Source organism: Protopterus annectens, chromosome 3.part1 (assembly GCF_019279795.1).
Source record: "Protopterus annectens isolate FY-2018-M chromosome 3.part1, PAN1.0, whole genome shotgun sequence".
NCBI classification, from domain to species: domain Eukaryota; kingdom Metazoa; phylum Chordata; order Ceratodontiformes; family Protopteridae; genus Protopterus; species Protopterus annectens.
In genome coordinates, this window is record NC_056732.1 from 44,104,695 (window position 1) to 44,129,727 (window position 25,033).

The following is a 25,033-nucleotide window of genomic DNA, read 5'->3' on the forward strand; positions in this document are numbered from 1 at the left end:
TTTTAGTAATGAGCAAATAAAAATGATAGCATGAATATCAACTTTTGAAAGATGGATCAATGGAATATGTAGAATAGCAAATTCCCACGTCAACGTGGATTTTTGATATCCCATTTTCTGCAGTCTGACTTTCAAAGATGTCCACAATCTGTGAGAAAAATGACAATACCATAGAATATGAAGGAGGTCTGCTTGGGGATGAGAACAGCATGAACACGAAGGGGACTTATTTGGGTTAAATTTGTTTAATTTGATTGGGGTAAAGTAGGCATCATTATTAATCATTAATTGTGTGTATGCTAATTTTTAAAAGGGATAAATTCCTTAGTGTGTCTAATAGCCAGGACTTTCTGAGATTCTGACAATTGGGAATTATAATTCAACCAAACATTAGATAAAAGACAGTTGTGGTCCATCATTAAAGAATTAATTAATTTATATGAGTTTGAGAGCATTTTATCAGATGATGAAAGTATTTTGATAATCGTGTTAAGGTTTTTCAATTGTGAGTCTATGGGGACCAGACATACAAATTTGTTTTTAATTATTGCTCTTAGTTGTGTAAGAATTGGTGAGTAATTCCAGTTTACTTTCAATAACTTACACCAGTCAGATAAAGGCAAGTCAAGATATTTCAAAACATCTCCTACTTTTAGATTTTAATTAAAGGATAGTTTGTTAAGTTCAAAAGTTTATTGTCCAATAATATATTTGGGTTTAGATGAATTGGCTGAACATGGTGCGAGATCTTTTCTAGTTTACACATTTTGAGTAAGGTTTGGAAATCTCTAATCTTTTGTTTAAATACTGTAGATATATTTTTAATAAATAAACTATTCAGAGAGATAAAGGAATAGCTTCAGGATTTAAATTATTAGAAATGACATAATTATACCATAATTTTATCCATAAAGAGTGATTTGGATAAGAAGTGTTATTGAATTTAGAGATACTAAGAAGTTTATTGGATGAGACAATCAAATAATAGAGATAAAGATTAGGTAAACCCAAACCTCCCTTGTCCTTCTAAAATGCCAATCTAGAATAGGAAATTCTAACAGATTTAGGGAACCATATGAATTTTGCCAAAGCTTTATTTACAGACTCAAAAAAATTTTTGAAATTATCTGATCAGATGATGAGAATTGGTAAAGAAATTTAGGCAGAATATTCATTTTAATAATGGCCACCCTTGAAAGAAATGAAAGGTTTAGATGCTTCCATCTGTCCATATCAGACAATATAGAGTTCCATAATTTATTAATATTATTTTGAAAGGAAGATCTATTATTGTGTTCTAAATTGATTCCTAAATATTTTATATTATAAGTAAACTGAAAATGATCGCCTGGAAACAAAAAGATTTGTGTGCTAAATGATTTAAGGGAAAAATATGAGTTTTGTAGAATTTAAAAGATAGTTGGAAACCAAAGAAAAATAATCAATAGAATTCATTATTTTTCTGTAATCAGATAATGGAGTTTGAAAGTAGATTACTAAATCATCCATAAAAGCAGAGAAATTAATATTAGTATTAAGAATTCTAGGGATGTTATGAAAAGTATTTTGAGTAATAAACAATAGCAAAGGTTCTAAATAAATGTTGAAAAGAAAAGGGGACAATGGACAACCCTGTCTTGTTCCTTTAGTGATCTTTACGAGCAGAAAATTGACCATTAATGTATAGTCTAGTAAACATATTCTTGTATAAAACTTTTAAAAATTTATAAAGAATAAGGGAATATTAAAACATAACATAGTTTGAAATAGAAAGTTCCAACATACTCTGTCAAAGGCATTTGATGCATCTATAATCAAAGCATATATAGGGTTTGGATTTTTCTTAATGAGATGAAGTATAGTCTCTAAAGATAGAGTATTATCCCAAGCATGTCTCTGAGACATAAAACCTGATTGATCTGACGAGATAATTGAGGGTAAAATCCGTTTCAATCTGTTAGCCAGAATAGATGACAGAATCTTAATATCCACGTTAATTAAAGAAATGGGTCTATAATTTACTGGGTCAGATTTATCTTTATTATTTTTAGAATTAGAATGGTTTTGGATGTGTTCCAATGAATATCTGAGATATCATTAACTCTTATGTGATTGTAAACTTTAAATAGAAAGGGAAGAACTACCAATTTGAAAGTTTTGAAAAATTCTGGAGTAAAACCATCAGGTCCCGGAGATTTACCCAATTTAAGATTATCTATTGAATCCGAGATTTCTTGTACCGATATAGGGGTAGAAAGTAGTTTTGCTGATTATCATTAAGTTTAGGGAACTGCAAAGAGTCTAAAAAGAGTTTTGAGTGATTATCTTTAACAGAATTAGAAGAACCTGAATATAACTCAGTGTAAAGAGAGGTGAAAAGTTGAATAATCTCTTCATCAGTATTATATAATCTGTTATTATAAGATAAAGATGTAATATTTGGATTTCTGAAGTTAACTTTAATAATTCTCGCTAACAATTTAGATGGAACCTGGGCCCACTCTGAATATGAAGCAAGTAGCTTTTGTTCAGCTAAGGAGAGGTTATTTTGGTGAAGCAGAATTAAATCTTTCTGACAATCAAAAATTTGTTTTTCTAAAGTAGCATCATAGTTCAGACTAAGATGATTTTCCAACGAAGAAATTCTTGATTTTAAGAATTCCTCTTTCTTAAAGTATTGTTTTTGAAAAAGCAGCTTTACTAATAAATAAACCTCTTAATCTTGCTTTACATGCAGCCCATTGTATGTCATAAGGAATGTCAGATGATTCAAGATTATTCACCATTTCATTTAGGATTTCTGAAGCTTGTTTGCAAATATCTTCATTTGACAATAAGTTATTATTCAAGGTCCACTTATTAAACATAGTTTTATTTTAGATATTGGGGTTTATGTTCAATTTTAGTGAAATTCTTGAGTGATCCGAAAAGAATCTGGGTTCTGTAGTAAAGTCAACAATATATTTTGAAATATAATCTGAAATTAGAAAGAAGTCTAATCTGGACCACGAATGATAGCACTTAGAATAATAAGTATATATATCATTCTTGTTTATACTTTTAACAGTGCGGAGGGGATCTATTAAATTATATTCTGTCATCAAATCATTTATAGCCAGAGTAGATTGAAGATTATAGGTGACAGTGGAGCGGGAACGATCAATTACAGGGTTTATAACTGCATTCCAGTCACCACCCACTATAATATGATGATCCTTATAGGATGCAAGAATATTGTAAATTTTTAAAATGAACAAATGTTGCGAATTACATGGGCCATATAGATTTAAAATTAATAAGGGTTTGTCCAAACCAGCAATAGAAGCGTAAATAAGCACCACCTCCCTCATCATCAAATTTCTCATCAATAATATTCCCAATGAATTTTTGTTTAATGATTATAGCTACACCTCTGGAGTTAGATGAGTCACCTGAAGCTATAATCTTTTGATCCATTTTTAAACTCTTTATTCCAATCAATACGTGAAATATGGGTCTCTTGAATAAAACAAATGTTAGCCTGTGATTTAAAGATCATATGAAATAATAGTGACTTTTTCGCTTTATCTTGAATGCCTCTAACATTCCAAGAATCTAAAATTATGTCAACAGGCATATTCTACAAGTATAATCATTACTGATGCTATAAAAGTGAACTCAAAGTGCAAATCCAACACAATATTAAAAAGAAGAAGAAAAAAAATAAAAGAAAAAACAGTCTTTAAGTATTCAAGCAAGTCATCAAATAACATTTGTTGAAAAAAAAAGAAAAAAGGTTTTATAAGAACCATGAAATGTATAATAATGACCTTTATCCTAACCCTAGTGCCTACCCACCAATCCCCCTGTGATAAAGGAAGAGCAGAAGAACATAAAAAAAAACATTGTAATTATAGATAATAATAACCTCAAGTTAGAATACAAATTACTCAAAGGAAGCCTAACATAACATAAAGTCCGAGTAATACTACTGAAAATATATACAAAATTAACTAATTTCAAGACGTCCAACATGCTTAATCCCTACTTCTAATACTAATCTAAAGCTCCTATCCTTAAAATGAAATTTATAGTGATTAAATGTATTTCCTCAAGTATTTCAAGAGAAAGAGAAACAAGTAAATAATAAATAAATCACACTTTGCTTAACTAGAACACTCTATCATAAGAAGTAATACAATTAAAACTGAAAGATATGTAAGATAACATATATAAGTATAACAAAACCAACTGGTAACATTATAATATAAGTAAATAAGCATAGCATTACTGAACTAAAGATAATAGTCATGCACTATCTACTGAACCTTCTTTAGTACTTTAGTGATAATTTCATTAATCAACATGACCATTAGTATGATAAAAGCACTAATACCTGTAGAATGAGTATGTAGTTATAGTTCAAATAAAGCAAAAACAACTACCAAGCAACCATATCTCAAAATGAAAAACAATTCAGTCTGGAGATGCATCTATTAACTAGATAATAGTAGTACAGGAACTATTCAAAATGAAATATTATAAGCTGTAAGGTTTTTAACACTAGTTAATATACATGAATAAAGTATAATTATATTATTAAATAGTAACTTAAACAGCATCATATATATTGGACTGAATGTACAACAATGTGCATACATATAATTTTAAATCTACTTTTGAATATTTTACTAATGACTCTGTTAGGTTATGTAGCTATACTATTCTTCTAAGCTATAGATGTAACATAGCAAAACAGCATGAAAAGACAAGGCTTTTAAAGTAAACATTTTGAACATCTAATTAAAACAGAAACAAGCAAGCTAAATGCAGTAAATCTAAGGGCTTAAATATATACAGGTAGATTCAGCTAATCATGTTTAAAGATGGTTATTTCAAACCTTTCAAATAAGTAAAGGCTTTCTTAAACATAAACTACTAATCATAAATATCACATCCAGTCTCTGAGAAGAAAGAGAGCAGAGAATAGAAAGAACATGAAACTTTCATATGAACAGGTATACTTTGTAACATTTGTCAAATTAAACACTTCAGTATAATATAAAATATTATATGAAAAATATTCTGAATAGGAAAATATGTTCATTTCCTTACACATCCTTTAGAATTTTAATATATAAAAAGTACAGTTTTGTACCTACCATAAATGTAGATGTTCGAAGATCCACATTGCTGCAGTCCTAACACTTGGGTAGTCCGCTGTCCCAGTCGGCCCGAATACCAAAGTATAAGGCTGATGTCGGTCAAGGCGCATTAGTCTGACGTCAGGACGTCAGGGTACAAATGCGCATGACCGACGTCATATCCTCAGTCTTTTCTTGCCCCAGATGTCAGAAGACCCTAAAAAGATAAGGCCAAAACCAAAAAACACCAAACACTCCTGTACCAAAAATATGTACAATATATACAAATTTACAAAAGTACAACCCCACCCACACAACCACCCCTAAACACAGAGGGAAGGAGGGAGGTTGGACTGCAGCAATGTGGATCTTCGAACATCTACATTTATGGTAGGTACAAAACTGTACTATGTTCTTCATCCCACATTGCTGCAGTCCTAACACTTGGGTAGAATCCCAAAGCAGAGGTAAGGGAGGTTAGCAAATCATAAAGAAGCAGGAGCTGTCAACATGCCCTGCAAAACAGCCGTGGCAAAACCAGCCCTAGATTTAGAGTAGAGAGGAAGGTGGTAATGCTTAGAGAAAGTATGCACTGAACTCCAAGTAGCTGCCTCCAAAATATCCTTAGTTGCCACCCCCCTTAGAAATGCTGTTGAAGTGGCAGTAGCCCTAGTGGAATGAGGCCTAATCCCAGCTGGAATCTCCTTGCCATGATGGGAATAACAAAATGCAATGCAAAACCCAATCCACTTAGAAATAGTTTGTTTTGACACAGGCTTGCCCTGAGAACTCAAAGCAAAAGAAACAAACAACTGCTGAGACTGCCTAAAATCCTTAGTCCTGCTTAAATAATAACGCAACTGCCTGTGTACATCTAAAGTGTGCAAAATCTTTTCCCCTTATTTAGGGGATCTGCATAAAAAGTAGGCAAATGAATAGTTTGGTTTAAAGCCACACTAGAAACCACCTTAGGCATAAAGGAAGGATTAGTACGTAATGATACCCTATCCTTATGGAAAATCAAAAAGGCTCAACCGCCATAAGGGCCTGCAATTCAGACACCCTTCTTGCAGAAGTAATGGCCAACAAAAAGCAGTCTTCCATGACAAGTATTTCAATTCAGCAGTAGCCGCAGGCTCAAAAGGTTGTAGAGTAAGTTTCTCCAACACAAAATTGAGATCCCAAGCAGGAGTAGGAGCTCTACGTGGGGGTCTTATATTCTTTGCCCCTCTAAGAAATTGCTTGAACAAAGGATGAGAAAACAATGGTGGGTCACAATCATAGTGAGCTGAAATTGCTGCAGCATGAATCTTAATGGAAGAGAAAGACAAACCTTTGTCCAATAACTCAGTAAGATATTGAAGAGCCACACTCAAATTAGGCTCCGAAACCTCCAAATCCTTTGCTGCACTCCAAAATAAAAATCTCTTCCATTTTTCTGCGTACACTTTCCTTGTACTAGGTCTTCTGGCTTCCATAATCACATTCAAAACTTGTTGAGGAAGTTGAGACCTGCTGTGGTTCAAAACAGAATATGCCAGGCTGTTAGATGAAGAGAGTGAAGCTTGACATTGAGTAGATGACCGTCCCTCTGAGACAATAGGTGTGGAATCAAAGGTAAAGGCCATGGAGGCTTCCTTACCAGACTCCTCAGTAATGGGTACCAGTGTTGCCGAGGCCAATCTGGAGCTATTAAAATCATCCTTGGCTTGTCTTGTCTGACCTTTAGGAGTACCTTTGGGAGGAGAGGCAGAGGTGGAAAGGCATACACACGAAGATTTTTCCAACTGAAAGAAAGAGCATCCACTTTCCAAGCTGTGTGATGAAACCTTTTCATGCAAAACTTTGGCAGCTGGTGGTTTAGTGGAGAAGCGAACAGATCTATGTCTGGAGTTCCCCATGACACTGTCAATTTCCGAAATACATGAAGATCCAGTTTCCACTGTGGGGATCCATGATTTGCCTGCTTAACACATCTGCTAAGGAGTTCTGTGCTCCCCGCAGAAACCTTGCCTGAAGATTTAGTTGCAAGCTGAGCGCAGTCTCCCACAAAATCATTGCTTGCCTGCATAGAGGATAAGAATGTGTTCCCCCTTGTTTGTTGATGTACCACATGACAGTTGTGTTGTCTGTTAGAATCAACACCTGCCCTGGAAGAAGTAACTCCTTGAAAGCCATTAATGCAAACTGGACTGCTAACATCTCCTTCATGTTGATATGTAGATGCTGTAGTCTGGCAGGCCACTTGTCTTGTATCCACTTTCCATTCAGATGAGCTCCACAAGCTATGTCTGAGGCATCTGTCGTTAGAATCTGACTCACCTCTGGCCGGGTCACAGAGAGTCCCTTGTTTAGGTGACATTCCTGGGCCCACCACAAAAATTCCTTTTGAATGCAAGGTATTATTTGAATGACAGTGTCCAAATCCTGGCAGTGCTGTGTCCATACATTTTTGAGATACCATTGCAGCTTCCTCATATGCAGTTTGGCATTGGGAAGCACCAGAATACAAGATGCCATGAACCCTAAGGCTTGAAGGACTGTCCTTGCAGTCAGCCCGGACTGAAGAGATAGTTGATGGAAGTAAAGGGAAAGATTCTTTTGTTTGTCCGGGGTTAAAAAGGCCATCTGGGTTGCTGTATTCAGTCTCACACCCAGAAAGCACATGTCTTGAGAGGGTACTAGACTGGACTTTATTTCGTTCACAGAATACCCCAGGCATCTTAGCACTGCTATCACATATTCCAAATGCTGAAAAAGGTCTTCCTTTTCTTGAGCCAGAATCAGGCAGTCGTCCAAGTAAGGATAGATTTGTATTCCTTTTAGCCTGAAGTAAGCTATCACTGGAGCCAGAACTTTTGTGAATACTCTGGGCGCAGTAGATAAGCCAAAGGGCAATGCAGAGAACTGATAATGGGAATTCCCAGCTCGAAAACGCAGATACTACCTGCAACTTAGTCTGATAGGCACATGAAGGTAAGCCTCCTTGAGATCTAAAGTTACCATCCAGTGATCTTTGCCCAGCAGAGGTAAAAGCTGTTGTAACGTCAACATTTTGAACTTGGGAATGTCCAGATAAGTGTTGAGGATAGATAAATCCAAAATTGGTCTCCACATGTTCCCCTTTTTTGGTACTAGGAACAGGCGAGAATAAAATCCTAGGCCCCTTTCTGGCACAGGAACCGGCTGAATGGCCCCTATTTGGAGTAACAGAGAAATTTGCTTGTGGGCCTCTTTTCTTTGTAGAGGAGGAATGTCTGGCATGCCTTTGAAAGGGGGCAAGGTATGGAAATAAAACCTGTAACCGTGGTGAATGATATCCAATACCCATCTGTCTTGGGTAATTAAACTCCAATTTTCTTTGAAAAGTGCCAGCCTTCCCCCCAAAGATGCTGCCAGACGAAAATGCTCTGGCAGCTGAAAAGGCAGGTCATTGGGTCTGCTTACGAAAGGACTGACCCCTACCCTCACCAGAAGACTGAGCAGGTGAACTCCCTGTTCTAGGCCTAAAAGAACCTTGAGCTCTGCCCCTACCACGTCTAGACCTACCCCTAGACTGGGAATCATAAGAAGGATATGTCCACCCCTTAGTAGGCCAATTTCTACTAAACTTCGGAGGCTGAACCTGCAAAAAATCTTTAACAGTCTGCATAGACTTAGCCTTGTCCTCCATTTTCTTTAAAACTGCTTCCACAGGCGAACCAAACAACACATCAGACTGTAACGGAGCATCCAAAATCCTTGTCTTAACATGCTCAGCTAAATTCTGATCCCTCAGCCAGGCGTGCCTGCGAAGAACAGAACCAGTGGCAGCCACCCTCAAGAGGCCTGTACAGCATCAAAACCACATTGCAAGGAATGCTTACCCACCTGTTCAGAAACATGTACTAAATCCTGCAACTCTTTACACTCAATACCTTCCGCCAGAGCATCCACCTTAGACTTCAATTGTGAAAGGAGATAATTTTGGTATTTTAACATGTGGAACTGACAATTCAAAGCCCTCATGGCTAAAGTGGAAGAAGTATACACCTTCTTTCCCCATCTATCCAAAGCCCTTGCCTCTTTATCAGGAGGAACAGGATTTTTAACAACAGAAGCCTTAACACCTTTAGGCCCCTGAGAAACAGTTTCTGGGTCTGCCCTAGGACTCTTAAAAGATACTTATGAGCTTCAGGCACCCTATAATACCTATCCGGTTTAACTGGGGCAGGAGGCAAAGAATCAGGGTTCAGGGAAGCCTCTGCAAAAACATCTTCCACCACATCCAGAACAGGAGGTATAGCTAAAGGCCTATGCTGGGGTAGAAACAAAAATTCCCTAAGCCTCTTCCTGGAATCAGAGAAATCTTGACCTTCCCATTTAAAATGCTCCCTCATGGAATGAAGAGTCTCTGAAAAAGAAAAATCCTCAGGAGGAGAAGCCGAAGGAGTAGAATCATCTACATCAGAATCAGAATAAGGGGGATACTCCTGTAAGTCTTCAGCCGAAGACTCAGAAGCCTCCGAACACTGCTCCAAACTCTCAAGCTCAGGTTCCACCCTAGGCCTCTTATCAGGAGGGGGCATAGAACCTCTAATCATAGTAATCAAATCTTCTGCCATTTTAAGCATATGTTTCTTAGGTAAAGACCCTGAAGAACTAGGAGAAACACCCACTGAAGTTAAACCTGGCCTGCCTCTCGAAGAAGCCTTGGAAACAGAAGGGGAGGGCCTAACCACCTTAGGAAGGGAGGGGAGAACAGCTACCTGAGAAGCCCCTTCAGCCTGGCCTACCTCCTGAGAGGACACATCTTGTAACAGTAAAGTCTCTCCCTGAGACTCCAAAGAAACTTCTGGCAGAACCTCCGGCTCCACCGAGCCTTCTAAAGAACCGACGTCCGGGACAGACGGTTCTTCCAACCTAGGCTTTGCTGTTTTGTCCTTGAGCTTTTTAGACGAAGCGGGCGTCGGAGCATCCGACGGCATTTTATAATTACAACGCTTCCCAAAAACTAACCTGGCACAGTCTAATCTTCTCTTTATAGTGCGTTTGTTAAATCTAGCACAAGAGCGACATCCAACAACGTCGTGCTCAGGCCCTAAGCAAGGTATACACAAGGTATGGTAATCCCTATGAGGTATCTGTTTCCCACAAGAAATACAGTTATTCACTTTTTCTGACATCCGGTTAAATACTGAGGCAAGAAAAACCAAAATATTCCCCAACGGGTACTTAGCCAACTTTGATTCGGTCTGAAACTCCGACTTCAGAAAATTTCAGAACGCCAACCTGCACTCGCAATACTGCTTCTGCATCGGACCATGCGGCAAAAAAGACTGAGGATATGACGTTGGTCATGCGCATTTGTTCCCTGACGTCCTGACGTCAGACTAATGCGCCTTGACCGACGTCAGCCTTATACTTTGGTATTCGGGCCGACTGGGACAGCGGACTACCCAAGTGTTAGGACTGCAGCAATGTGGGATGAAGAACATCTAACCTGTTCATTTGTTTCCAGAAACATTTTCACTCTGCTTTATGAAAGTAGCAGCTTGCTTTGAAGTCATGCAGACACACTAAAAGTCACTGAATATATTATGTGACATGAATCTGTTTAAATTTAAAAAGCAACCTTCATTTATGAAGAGAAAACACTTTAAATAATAGCCAGATCTATTAAAAAGTTAGCACTATTGAATATTTGTTGAAAACAAGCAGACTTGTGTATTTGAAACTGTCCTTCTTTCCTCACAAATGATGACATCACCATCCATCTCAGAGAGACTGTAGTTGCATGTTCATGCAGAGCATCAGCTGGAACTCTGAGGGGAAGATTTTCTTGCTAGAATGTTGAGATGGAATGTTTTTCCCTCCAAAAATCATTTAGCTTACACAGAAGGCTGTAACTCAAAAGCTTGTAGTAAAATTAACATATTATCTATTTACACAGCAAGCATATGTGAGAGAAAGAGAAAAGAGTAAATACAGCAATTTAAATGCTTCTATTAATCCACACAAATCTAACAAGCATATATCCTGTCACTGCACACTGTCACACCAAATCTATCATGTGTAAATTACATGACAAGTTCTTAAGCTAATATAATTATGTCACACCAGAATTACAAATCATGTAACACAAATACTGTCAGAGTAAAGAAATGAAAAATCAAACCTTATTGTAGTTCTTTAACAGTAGAATATTAAGATACAATGTCAGGAAGCTTTTAAATGTTTTAAGAAAAATGTCTTTTGCATCTTTAGGATCTGAACATACAAATCTTTTGTCATTAGCTGTGAAAGACAAGGTATTAGGATAAGCCTTTCAAATCTAATCCCTCTTTTATCAAGTCAGCACAATAGGGGCCAGTTTTTGTCTATTTAATTTGATCTGTGCAGGAAGATCTTGGGAAAATGATAGTTTGTGAGACTTCCATATGAATTGTTTCTTTGTTTTAGCAGTTTCTAGGATCTGGAAAGTGTCTTGAAAGTTTAGTAACTTAGTATAAATTAACCTTGGTGTGGAAGAATCTTGCTTTGTACGCAGTGCTCTGTGTGCTCTCTCTACAATTATAGATTTTGAAGAAGCTTTACAATTTAACAGTGTTTCAAAGATATTTTTAGTCACAGATAACAAGTTTTTATTGTCATAAGATTCAGGTAAACCACGAATAATGATGTTATTTCTTCGACTCCTGGCTTCCAGATCCAATATTTTAGCTTGTAAATCTGAAATAGTTTTATCTCTAGATTTAAAGTCACTTTCCAATAAGTCTGTTTTAACTTCCAAAGCTAAGAGTTTATTTTCAATAGTAACAATACTATCGTTTATTTGCTTTAAAGATTTACTCAAGTCTGTAAACTGTTCTGAAAAGTTTTGTATAGCACTTTGGATTGGTTTTAATGCTATTTTTAGTTCTTCTGAAAGGAAATTTGAGCCATTTAAATCTTTATTACTTACATTAATAGTTTCTGTAGGTTGTCTAGATGATTTCAGTCTTTTTGAACCTGAATCTTTTTCAGGAGAGAGCATTGAAGTATATTTGGCCTTTGTAGGCTGAGTCTCCATGGAGTCAGATTTTGTAGCCATGCCCAGAAATGGAATGCAGTCAACAGGATACCAGGAACCAGGAACAGACTGGAGCAGTAGGAGTCCCAGCAGCAGAGAGACCAAGAATGTTCTGAGGTAAAATAAATCCCAGGATAATAAGTCCAGAAGAAAAAATAATCCAATGCGAGAAAAGATTTATAAAATCTTTTAGTATAAAAATTTGAGGAAAAAGGTTGATATAAAGTTGTAAAAAAAAACAAAAGTTAAATAGCTGTGAGGAGCTCAGAGAGTAAGGACTAGACTAGTCGGCGGCCATCTTGGAATCCCACGTCAAACTAACTTCACACCTATATTTTGTACTTAACTACAATGAATTCAGGTCCAGCTTCATCTATATAAACAGCCACGCCACGTACATTCTTACAAACGAGTGTTCATGAAACTGTTATCTGAAAGCTAAAGTTCTTCTTTTCTTTGCTATTTAGAACTGAATATAATTTATTAGCTACAATACTGTAAACAGAAAAAAAAAACAAGGGTTTGAAAGTGCTTAATATCACAAGATAAAACATCACAACAGCAGGATAAAAAAATTACCAAAGGAATACTCACATGACCATTAGCAATGTCTACCAGGTCTTTCACTCTACAGCCTCTCATTGGTCCCATTTCACTGCATATTGCCTCCTCAACAATAACATAGCTTGCCCTGTATGTCAGAAGCATTTTATAAATATCCTCTGCAGATCTCATAGCATATATCTGGTAAAGCTGCAAAATAAAGAAGAAAACAGAAGGCGTGCATTTATTTAAAAAAATGGCAACTGACAAGCCAAATAATATCATAAACAAATGTAGCATAGGGATACTAAAAATATATTAGCAATACAAAATTAAAATCATTGCAGAGTTAATAACTAGAATAAAAAAATAAACTGCTAATAGGTTTGGACAATTAATATGTACAATAAAATAAGGGTGAGATTCACCAAGCTGGAGGCATAGCAGGATAAAGCCATGACTATGGCTTAGATAACGACAGACCAGTTCACAGCTTGAGCACTTGATGGAGCTGGTGGGGAGGTGTGGTGTGATCATCCTATGGGAGACAAGGGCAGTCTGGGGCCATCTAATACCACAATCCCTTAGAGAAAGGTTGGCTGTGCAAGAGGAAGTCCATGGGTGAGTGTCTGGCCACCAACATGCTCTGCCTTAATAAGTGTATGAGAACATGCACTGGGCATCTGGGGAGCACAGTAGCACCAGTGGTGATGCGAATCCCAACTCCTTCTTACCAAGTAAGGGGGTTATACCTAGTAAACATGTCCCCACTGCTGGCATGCAAGTGAGGGAACAAACCAGCACTGAGGCTGCTTGTACAGCATCCTTTCCTAGACAGCTTTCCCTATCACTGAGGCATAGCCAGGACGCAGGAACAAATAGGCTTGGCTGATAAAGGGAGGTATGATGGTCAATAAACACAGTGGAGGAGAAAGCAAAGGGTGAGATTTCAATGCATGCTGCTGTCTCCATATGGCTAGAAATTACAGAGATATTGGTCGGCGACTGTGAGCACAGAGAACGGAAGTTTTTTTTTTTTTGCTCCTTACATCAACATGAGTGTGGCTCCAAGATGTATTCATCCCAGAGCACCAGACTGGAGACTGGACCTTTTTTCTTTTTGATTCACAACTTAGTGTTGTGGGGCACCAGACTGGGAAGTGGCACTGGGTGCCAGATAGGTCGAACAAGCTAAGGCTTTATCACACTGCACAATAAAATTCACAAAGCTGAGTGGCACAAAGGTGAAAGAGGTTTCAAAAATAAATATAACATGGTATGTGATACAGAGACTTCCAATTCTTGCACCAATTCCTGTGCATTTCAGAAGGTGGTACTACTCATATGACAAGGACTACTACCTTTATCAAAACCCTATATCTAAGCAATACCAAGACAGCAAATAAAGCACCTAGGTGCCCCAATATGCCAATACAGTAGTCAATACAGAACCGTGGCCACCAAATTACAAAATGTCTGTAATGACGTCTTCAAAACTTTAAGATCACCAAATTTCAGCATATGAACCATATACACAAATGTATGCGGGTCTGTATTATATGGTCGAAATCCCATTTGACAGAATGTCAATAGACCGGCATGTCAAACTGGCTTATCCTCTGAAAGCCAGTAACACAAACAACAATGGTTTATAGGGGGTCAAGTCCCCTGTTCCCTCCCACATCCTCTACATATTATATGTACCAATTGTGAGATCGCTCCCCTACAGGAGAAACAGCAAACACCCAACCCCAAGGAATACTTGGAAGATAAATCAGTTTGATACTCTGTTCTTTGATCATTTCTCTTTCAATCATATGGGATGTCAAGCATATCAGGGGGATCCATGTATGCACATGTGCACATAGTATAAAAGAAGTCTGGGATAAAAATGAAAACTTCTGCAAGGTTATCCAAAGGCCAATGTGTTGCTGCAGTACAATACCAGAGGACAAACGTCCACTGTGCCTCCACTTGCCTTACAATATATCTGACGCTGATGTCAGTTTTGAGTTACTAAAATGAAATTCCAATACAAATGTTCCATTTGAATACAGAAGGATGCAAGTAGATGGGCCTTTGTATCTGAATAATGCTCTAAGATGACATGTAATAGTACTCCATTCAGAGCAAAGTGCCACTCTGGGAAATGCATTACCAGCATCAAAATTGTACTGTGCTGATACAAAGTACCACTTTGGGAAGTGCGTTATGAGTATCAACATTATACTGGGCTGGTACAAAGAACCACTCCAGGAAGTGCATTACCAGTATAACCATTATACTATGCTGGTACAAAGTACTACTCTGGGAAGTGCATTACCAGTATCAACATTATACTGTGTTGGTACATGTACTACTATGGAAAGTGCGTTAACAGTATGAATACTGTACTGAGCTGGTACAAAGTACCACTCTAGGAAGTGCATTATCAGTACCAACATTATACTGGGCTGGTACAAAGTACCACTCTGGGAAGTGCATTACCAGTATAACCATTATACTGTGTTGATATAAAGTACCACTCTGGGAAGTGCATTACCAGTATCAACATTATACTGGACTGGTACAAAGTACCGCTCTAGGAAGTGCAATACCAGTACCAACATTGTACTGCACTGGTACAAAGTACCACTCTGGGAAGTGCATTATCAGTATCAACACTGTACTGTGCTGGTACAAAGTACCACTCTGGGAAGTGCATTATCAGTATCAACACTGTACTGTGCTGGTACAAAGTACCACTCTGGGAAGTGCATTATCAGTATCAACACTGTACTGAGCTGGTACAAAGTACCACTCTGGGAAGTGCATTACCAGTATAACCATTATACTGTGCTGGTATAAAGTACCACTCTGGGAAGTGCATTACCAGTATCAACACTGCACTGTTTTGGTATAAAGTTCCACTCTGGGAAGTGCATTACCAGTATCAACACTGTACTGTGCTGGTACAAAGTACCACTCTAGGAAGTGCAATACCAGTATCAACATTGTACTGCACTGGTACAAAGTACCACTCTGGGAAGTGCATTATCATTATCAACATTGTACTGTGGTGGTACAAAGTACCACTCTGGGAAGTGGTATTATCAGTATCAACATTGTACTGCGATGGTACAAAGTACCACTCTGAGAAGTGCATTACCAGCAAGCGCTGGTACAAAGTACCACTCTAAGAACTGTATTACCAGTATCAACATTGTACGGTGCTGGTACAAAATACCACTCTGGGAAGTGAATTACCAGTATCAATATTGTACTGTGCTGGTACAAAGTACCACTCCTGGAACTGCATTACCAGTATCACAATTATACTGTGCTGGTACAAAGTACCAGCCTGGGAAGTGCACTACCAGTATCAATATTTTACTGTGGTGGTACAAAGTACCACTCTGGGAAGTGCATTACCAGTATCAACACTGTACTGTGCTGGTACAAAGTACCACTCTGGGAAGTGCATTACCATTACCAGTATCACAATTATACTGTGCTGGTACAAAGTACCAGCCTGGGAAGTGCACTACCAGTATCAATATTTTACTGTGGTGGTACAAAGTACCACTCCAGGAAGTGCATTACCAGTATAACCATTATACTGTGCTGGTACAAAGTATCACACTGGGAAATGCATTACCAGTATCAACATTGTACTGTGGTGGTACAAAGTACCACTCTGGGAAGTGCATTACCAGTATCAACACTGTACTGTGCTGGTACAAAGTACCACTCTGGGAAGTGCATTACCAGTATCAACACTGTACTGTGCTGGTACAAAGTACCACTCTGGGAAGTGCATTACCAGTATCAACACTGTACTGTGCTGGTACAAAGTACCACTCTGGGAAGTGCATTACCATTATCAACGCTGTACTGCGCTGGTACAAAGTACCACTCTGGAAAGTGCATTATCAATATCAACATTATACTGGGCTGGTACAAAGTACCACTCTGGGAAGTGCATTACCTGTATCAACATTGTACTGTGCTGGTACAAAGTACCACTACGGGAAGTGCATTAGCAGTATGACCACTGTACTGAGCTAGTACAAAGTACCACTCTGGGAAGTGATTACCAGCATTAACATTGTACTGTGCTGGCATACACATGGTCATTTGCTGTGCTGTTTTCACAAAAGCCCATGTCCAGGACTTAACACATTTTTATACATACTTGGGAGTACATATATTCTGGCAATACATGGCGTTATTACAGTCACCAAGTAATTTCTTATTTTCAAAGTCTGTTGGTCTGTGAACAATGCAAGTAAAATCAGCATTTTTCACCATGCATTGTCATCCCCTTTGCTAAAAACTCTGTACCTATCAACTACCACATAGGCAGCAGTCTACTTAACGCCAAATGTGTGATAAGAGACCTTGGGACCCAGGTGGACAGTAGTCTCTCCTTTGATAATCACATTGCCCTAGTAGTAGTCAGGAAATCCTTCTATGTGGTACACCTTATTACAAAAGGGTTCTCATTCAGGAAAAAAGAGGTCATTGTTCCCCTCTACTAGACACTCATTAGACCCATTATAGAGTACAACACCCCTTTTGGAATGTACCTCACAAGACATCTGCAGCAGCTGGAAAGGCCATAGAGGTACCTCACAAAGAGGATTACTGCCCTCAAACAGATGCCCTACACTGACCATCTTCAAAAAACTCCAGCTTTACTCCGTCGCATATCTCCTAGTCAGTGGTGATCTCTGCCTAACATATAAAGCTATGTCAAACCCAGATCTGTTGGACATGCTACACCTAAAGAAATCCCAATTCCTGCAAGCTACATGCTCTAGGGACCTAAACCTTGTCACCACAATAAACAGGACATGCTGGAGGGATAGATTCCTGTCCCAGAGACTTCCCATATTCTGGAACAAGCTATCCATCTATGTCAAGCAAAAATCCTCATTAGCACTCTTCAAGAAAAATATTGATGCGTGGATGGGAAATAGGAAATACACCCTGGGGACCACTTGTTTGGCTCTTCTCAACAGGGGCACAGAAAAATAACTTTCTTGTGTGGCGTAAGCCAGGGAACCTTGTTGGCTAGGCTTACTTAGGCCCTTGGGCCGATAGCCTAGTACCCACCTATAAACCTACGCACTGTAGTGGATTCTGTAATGTATCATGAGCCAATGATGGTGTCTCTTTTTGTCGTGCACTGCAATGTACTCTGCCATGTGTCATGAGCTAGTGATGATGTCACAGTTTAAGCACTGCCGTGCATTCTGCAAGACATCAGGAGCTCAGTGATAGAAAGCAGGTACTAATTATATGCAAGAAGACAAGAGAAGGAAGATAATACGATCAGACAAAGGAAGATAATACTAAAATGTACACGATCTAAGCCTTCGGCCTCCTGAAACGATCAGACAAAGGAAGATAATACTAAAATGTACACGATCTAAGCCTTCGGCCTCCTGAAACGATCAGACAAAGGGAGATAATACTAAAATGTACACGATCTAAGCCTTCGGCCTCCTGAAACGATCAGACAAAATGTTCAGATATGCAGGGAAATCCTCGCTATAGTGCAAGTAAACCAAATGCAAGGAGAGAAGACATGCAGGTGTCCATGGACTGAAAGTCTGCCCTCTGTCAGTAAAACAAGGGAAAATGTCACTATAGCAAATATTTCTGTAATTACACATTTAAAAATAAATGTGACTATATCCTTTTTTTAAGCAGGGGAAAGTGTTCATCATTTTATTTATTTGTCCTGGAGACCTTTTTAATTTCTGGCAATTAGCCTGCTTTCTCTCTTAGAAGTCCTTCTGTTCTTCTACTGGCTGAGAAACGCACTCCACAAGCTCTGGGACTCGGGGGTGCCCCTCTTTCCAAATGAAATAAATCTTTCAGCATTTATTTCTGGATGGTCAGTGGATGTGAGAGTCAGCAGAGAAAAGTCAGGGTCATCATACCACAACCGATCGAAATTTTGTTTTACACAATTTAACCTGGTCTATGTACATTTAGGGAAAGATTAGACACAACATGCTTCCACAAGCACTTGGAAAAAATCTGTGCATTTCCGCTTATTGAGAATGGAATGGATTATGAGGAGCTGGGTAAGTCTGAGGTGGTTTGGAAACTCTAACCAGTGAAGCGACTTGAGGGCCAGACATGGTGAGATTTGGATGGCATGTTAGCAGCAAATCTGGCCACTTTGCTATAGGTAGATTAAAATCTGGAGAGTAGTGTAGACTGGAGGTTAGTAAAGATTTGTGAGGTATAGAAGAGGATGGAAGGAGGTAGGCACTGGCTAGTGTTATTCTGGATTCAGAGGTGAGGAATTCTTTTGTTTCTGTAAAGGAGACCAAGCTTTTAGTGAGTTTTCTTAATGCAGTGGTGAATGTGAAGATCAAATTTCAGCTGGTCATCTACGATTACTCCAAGGAACTTTGTATAGGTTTCTGGAGCCATTAAGGTATTGTTGAGTGAGGAGATGGAGAAAGAGGATTTAAGATGAGAGTGGGATTTTGGGAGAAAGAGTAAGAATTATTTTTTTGGGAGGGGGGTTGAGTATGAGCTGATGATTTGTTAGCCAGGTTTCGGTGAGGTTAAATGATGTTTGTGTGAGGGTTAGTAGTCCAATTGGGTTGTCAGCTATGGATATAATGGTAGAGTCATCAGCGTACTGTATGAGGGATGACTGGGGACAGGATTTGTGGAGTTCATTGGTAAAGGTGTTAAAAAGGAGGGGACCAAGGATGGATCCCTGTGGGACACCTGTTTTGATGGGGAGGAAGGGGGAGAGGGCAGAGAGCTATTTGAAAGATCGCTGCCGATCTGAGAGGTAGCTGCTAAATCAGGATATAGTTGTTGTGGAGAGGTTAAGTTGAAAGAGTTTTGAGAGAAGGACTGGATGAGAGACAGTGTCAAAGGCTTTGGACAAATCTAAGAACAAGCATGAAATGAGTTTGTTGATATCTCTGGCTAGGGATATTGTATTGTTGAAGGAGATGAGAGCAGTGGAGGTGCTGTGGTGTAATAATAACATTGGAAACCTCCAAACACTGGTCCCCACCCAATTCAGCTTTGTCAAGAGCATGTCATGCCTACTGGATCTGGTGGACTTCTTTGAGAAAGTCACTAAGGTCATGGATGAAGGTAAAACAGTAAATCCAGCCTACCTCAACCTGGCCAAGGCATCTGATACAACTCCCCACTCAGGTATTATAAATAAGCTTAGAAAATGGGGCATAAACCCTTACATCATCAGATGGATAACCAATTGGCTCATGGATAGGATACATGTGGTTAAAGTAGGCGAATCCAGAACCAGCAAGAGATCAGTTACCAGTGGTGTGTCACAGGGCTCAGTGCTGGGACCAATACTATTTGAAATATACTTCTCTGAAGTCAAGGTTAATGTAGTAGGCCTCAGAGAAATGATTGGTGCCAGCACCATGGCCTAAAACTAAATGTGAAAAAAATGCATTATCATACGTTTTGGGAAGACAAATTATAATATAAATAGCACACCTCTAACACTAGACTCAGAAGTGAGAGATCTAGGTACACAGATAGATAGCTGCCTGAACTTTGACCGTCATGTGTCCACAGTGGTGAGGAAGTCCTTTTATGTGGCACAACTTATAAATACAGGTATGGCATCCACATCCAAGGAAATTATAGTCCAGACATACTCAGTCTTCATTAGACCAATAACTGAGAACAAGGCACTATTTGGCATGCACTTGACTAGGCATTTACAGCAGCTGGAGCAACCTCAGAGGTTCCTCTCAAGGAAAATACAGGGTGTAAACAACATGAACTACATGGGTAGACTAAAAGCCCTATCCCTTTATCCTGTCTCCTACCGACTATTAACGAAGACCTATGCTTGACCTACAATGCACTCAAAAATCCAGCACTGATGGAGTTGCTACACATCCACAAGTTAAACAAGCACAATAGTCACCCGATCTAGGGATCTAAACTTAGCGACTCAAACAAAACATGCTGGAGAGACAGATATATATCTCAGAGATTGCCCCTTCTTTGGAACAGGCTTCCTATTCATATTAAGAAGTAACCTTCCCTAGCCCTCTTCAAATGTAATTTGGATTAATGGATGGGGAATCACAAATTTACTCCTAGGGTAGTGCCTATGTTCCTTACGGACAGGGGCAACTTACAAAATACTCAATGTACAGGCACAAATCCATGCCATCTTCTTGGCCCTAAAGGCCATATATTTGCTAAATTCAGGTTATACTGGCTAGGCTTGTAAGGGCCCTTAAGACATTAGCCTAGTAATCTCCTATGAACCGATGAACCAAAATGTGTATATAAGAAAATATACTTTGGAGCTACATTACCATTAGCTGCACTTCAGAAATGTCATTAGATCAAGGCTCAGTTATACAATTTATTTATTTGTTAACCAGGTAGATGAGATGGTCCAAAGAACCTTGTCAGCAAAAATCTGATCCAAAAGCACAGATATAAAAATTCAACAGTTACAAAAGGAAATAGACCCATCATTTAATATAAACGCCCTCAGTCACAAGTACAGTGCTAAGTAACTAAACTTAAGAGACCTCAATGTTTCCATTCCAAAAAGATATCAGGTCTCAGTACCCTTAACTACTCTGATAAAAGCTCTGTCACTCTGCTCTGTGTTGTACAGACATCTGAGGAGAGAGCTCTATCTAGCTTTTGGTGCTTTGAACACAGCACCTTTTGAACCCTTTCATCTACACAGAACCAGTGGTAAAGAAAACACCAGCTGTAAAGAGCTACACCTGTACCATCACATCAACACCTGCAGATGGTGTGACAGGTGCCTGCCCTAATGTGTACTACATTTCTGAAATAAGCTGCCCTTACTTATCATGCAGCACAAACTGCCCAGTAAAATTTTAAAACAGCACAAATGCCTAAAATGAGACGTGAGTAACATCTACTCAATGACGGGTACTGCTGGTCTCCCACCAAGGCATGAATGTGTGATAATATACACAGAAATTCACTATTAAGTATGGCATATCTAAAAGCACTGATCAAAACAACATTAATAAACAGAAGTACAGTCAAGCAATAATACCAAAGTAGTAACCACTGAACACACTAAACCCTTTACAGCTTGGCTTGTAGTCATATCAACTGGTATTTCTATTTTTTAATTTGTTTTATTAAAGTAAAAGGTCTCTATATGTTCAGAATCTACACTCTACTCCTAAAATGTTTCTACTTCTGACAGAAACTCACACCAGCAGGCAGGGGCAATTTTAGTAAATGCTTTTTCACGAAAAATGAGACAAACAGGTGGCCTTTTGAGAATGACAACCTCCCTCCTCTTGTGATGGAAGTATCCAAGGTTTTTGACAGCCAACTATTTAGAGAGCATTGCAAGTCACACTTTGTAACATAAACAGAAAGGATGTCAATAGAAGTCTCTCTCTATGCCACTGTGTGTGACATAACCAGAACGGATGTGAACAGAAGTCTCTCTCTATGTCACTCTGTGTAACATAAACAGAATGGATGTGAATAGATGTCTCTCTCTATGTCACACTGTGTAACAAACGATGGATGTGAACAGAAGTCTCTCCGTCACTCTGTGTAACAAACAGAAAGGCTGCGAACAGAAGTCTCTCTCTATGTCACTCTGTGTAACATAAACAGAACGGATGTGAACAGAAGTCTCTATGTCACTCTGTGTAACATAAAGAGAATGGTTGAGAACAAAAGTCTCTCTCTCTATGTCACCCTGTGTGACATAAATAGAACGGATGTGAAGAGAAGTCTCTCTCTATGTCACTCTGTGTAACATAAACAGAATGGATGTGAATAGATCTCTCTCTCTATGTCACACTGTGTAACATAAACAGAACAGATGTGAATAGAAGTCTCTCTCTCTCTATGTCACACTGTGCAACAAGCAGAACGGATGTGAATAGAAGTCTCTACGTCACTCTGTAACAAACAGAATGGATATGAACATAAGTGTCTCTCTCTATGTCACACTGTGTAACAAACAGAACGGATGTGAATAAACGTTTCTCTCTATGTCACTCTGTGTAACAAACAGAACGGATGTGAATAGAAGTTTCTTTCACTCTGTATAACAAACAGAACGGATGTGAATAGATGTCTTTCTCTAAGTCACTCGGTGTAACATAGAACAGATGTGAACAGAAGTGTCTCGCTATGTCACACTGTGTAATAAACATAACAGATGTGAACAGAAGTGTCTCTCTATGTTACACTGTGTAACAAACAGAACAGATGTGAACAGAAGTCTCTCTGTTACACTGTGTAACATAAACAGAACGGATGTGAATAGAAGTCTCTCTGCAAGTCACTCTGTGTAACAAACAGAATGGATGTGAAAAGAAGTCTCTCTCTATGTCACTCTGTGTAACATAAACATAACAGATGTGAACAGAAGTCTCTCTCTGTGTCACTCTGTGTAACATAAACAGAACGGATGTGAATAGAAATCTCTCTGTAAGTCACTCTGTGTAACAAACAGAACGGATGTGAACAGAAGTCTCTCTCTCTCTATGTCACACTGTGTAACAAACAGAAAGGATGTGAACTGAAGTCTCTCTCTATGTCACTCTGTGTAACAAACAGAACGGTTGCGAACATAAGTTCCTCTCTATGTCACACTGTGTAACAAACAGAACGGATGTGAACAAGAAGTTATGTACTCACCATAACGTTCGATGTATGTAGACCATCTGGCCTCACATTCTTACTCGTGGTTCAGAGTCGAATATCGGCTCCGACTCGGCCAAAACTTTTCTAGCTCAAAGTCTTTCTATTGGCTGGGCTAAGATGGTATCACATGCTGCACTGCTCTATATCCCCAGTTCTAGTTTGCTGCGAACACCAGCATTCATTCTCTATGTATAACAACACACAAGGAAAGAAAGAACAAACCAAGAGTGAAGGGGGCTCTGAAAACCAGTCCTAACCTCCTGATCCTCCAGGAAGGGAAAGGGGGGGGGGTAAGTAAGAATGTGAGGCGAGATGGACTACATACATCAAACGTTATGGTGAGTACATAACTTCTTGATGTTATGTAGTCCAATCTCGCCTACATTCTTACCCGTGGGACAGCGTCCCTAGCACCTAAATCCTGGGAGGCTCAGTGGAAAATACTCCTGAGCACTGTGGAACCAAAGGAAGACCTTCCCCTAGATACCACATCCAGCTTGTAATGAGTAACAAAGGTGTGAGGAGATGCCCAAGTAGCCGCAGCACTAATATCATCCATAGACAATCTGGCCTGATAGGCTGTAGATGTAGATACAGACCGAGTAGAGTGAGCCTTCACTGGGAAAGGTAAATCTTTACCCCCTAAGGAATAAATGAAAGAAATGCAACTGGAGATCCACCTGGACAGCGTGACTTTGGAGACAGGAGACCCAATTTTGTTTTCTGAAAAGGAAACAAACAACTGATCAGATTTTCTGAGGTCTTTGGTTCTGTGCAGATAAAAAACGTAATTGTCTGTGTACATCCAACTGATGAAATTTAAATTCTGCCTTGTTTGAGAACTGGGGGAAAAACACTGGCAACTCAATAGATTGATTAAGATTACTGACAGACCCCACTTTGGGAAGAAAAGAAGGGTTCAGTCTAAGAGAAACCCTGTCCTTATGAAAAATCAAGTATGGGGGTTTTATTGATAGAGCTTGAATCTCTGAAATGCATCTGGCTGATGTGATGGCTGCTAAAAAGACAGTCTTCCAGGTCAAGAATTTTAAATTACAAGTAGCTGCAGGTTCAAAGGGTGATTAAGTAAGAGCCAGTAGAACAAAGTTTAAATCCCAAGGCATGACGGGTTCCGATACAGGAGGACGGAGTAACAGAGTGCCCTTCAGGAAAGCCTTACAGAGTCTGTGAGCCATCAGACTAGGCTCATTAGTGACATGAAAGCTAGAAATCACCGCCAATTGGACTTTAATGGTGGTGGCCGCTGAGCCCCGACAAAAAAGCATAGACAAGAACTCCAAAACAGATGAAATTGGAGCCGTGTAAGGGTCAATTCCCTTGGGTATGAGCCCAGATTGAAAATCTTTTCCATTTGCTGGAATAAATCTTCCTGGTTGAGGGCTTATGAGAGGAAGATAAAATATGAACTACCTCCGGTGAAAAATGATGAAGCCTAACTAATGACGGAAGTGGAGTAACCAGGCTGTCAACCGGAGGGTCCGCAGAGAGGGATGAAGCTGCCCTGACATGTGTGTCAGTAAGTCGGTTGTGGGTCCAGAATCCAAGGTGCGTCCACGAGGTAGGGATGGAGAAAGGGGAACCAAACCTGACGAGGCCAGTGTGGGGCAATCAG

The 25,033-nt window shown here is 39.1% G+C and overlaps 1 protein-coding gene across 2 annotated transcripts in view; it reads right to left on the bottom strand.

The window, feature by feature from the left end:
• Window positions 1-25,033, bottom strand: part of DPY19L4 (dpy-19 like 4) — a 1,421,953-nt gene that overhangs the window by 33,565 nt on the left and 1,363,355 nt on the right. For both annotated transcript variants that reach the window (XM_044066538.1, XM_044066539.1), the window contains exon 18: window positions 12,769-12,927. In XM_044066538.1, coding sequence (XP_043922473.1) covers window positions 12,769-12,927 — 159 coding nt within the window. The remainder of the gene's footprint in view (window positions 1-12,768; window positions 12,928-25,033) is intronic.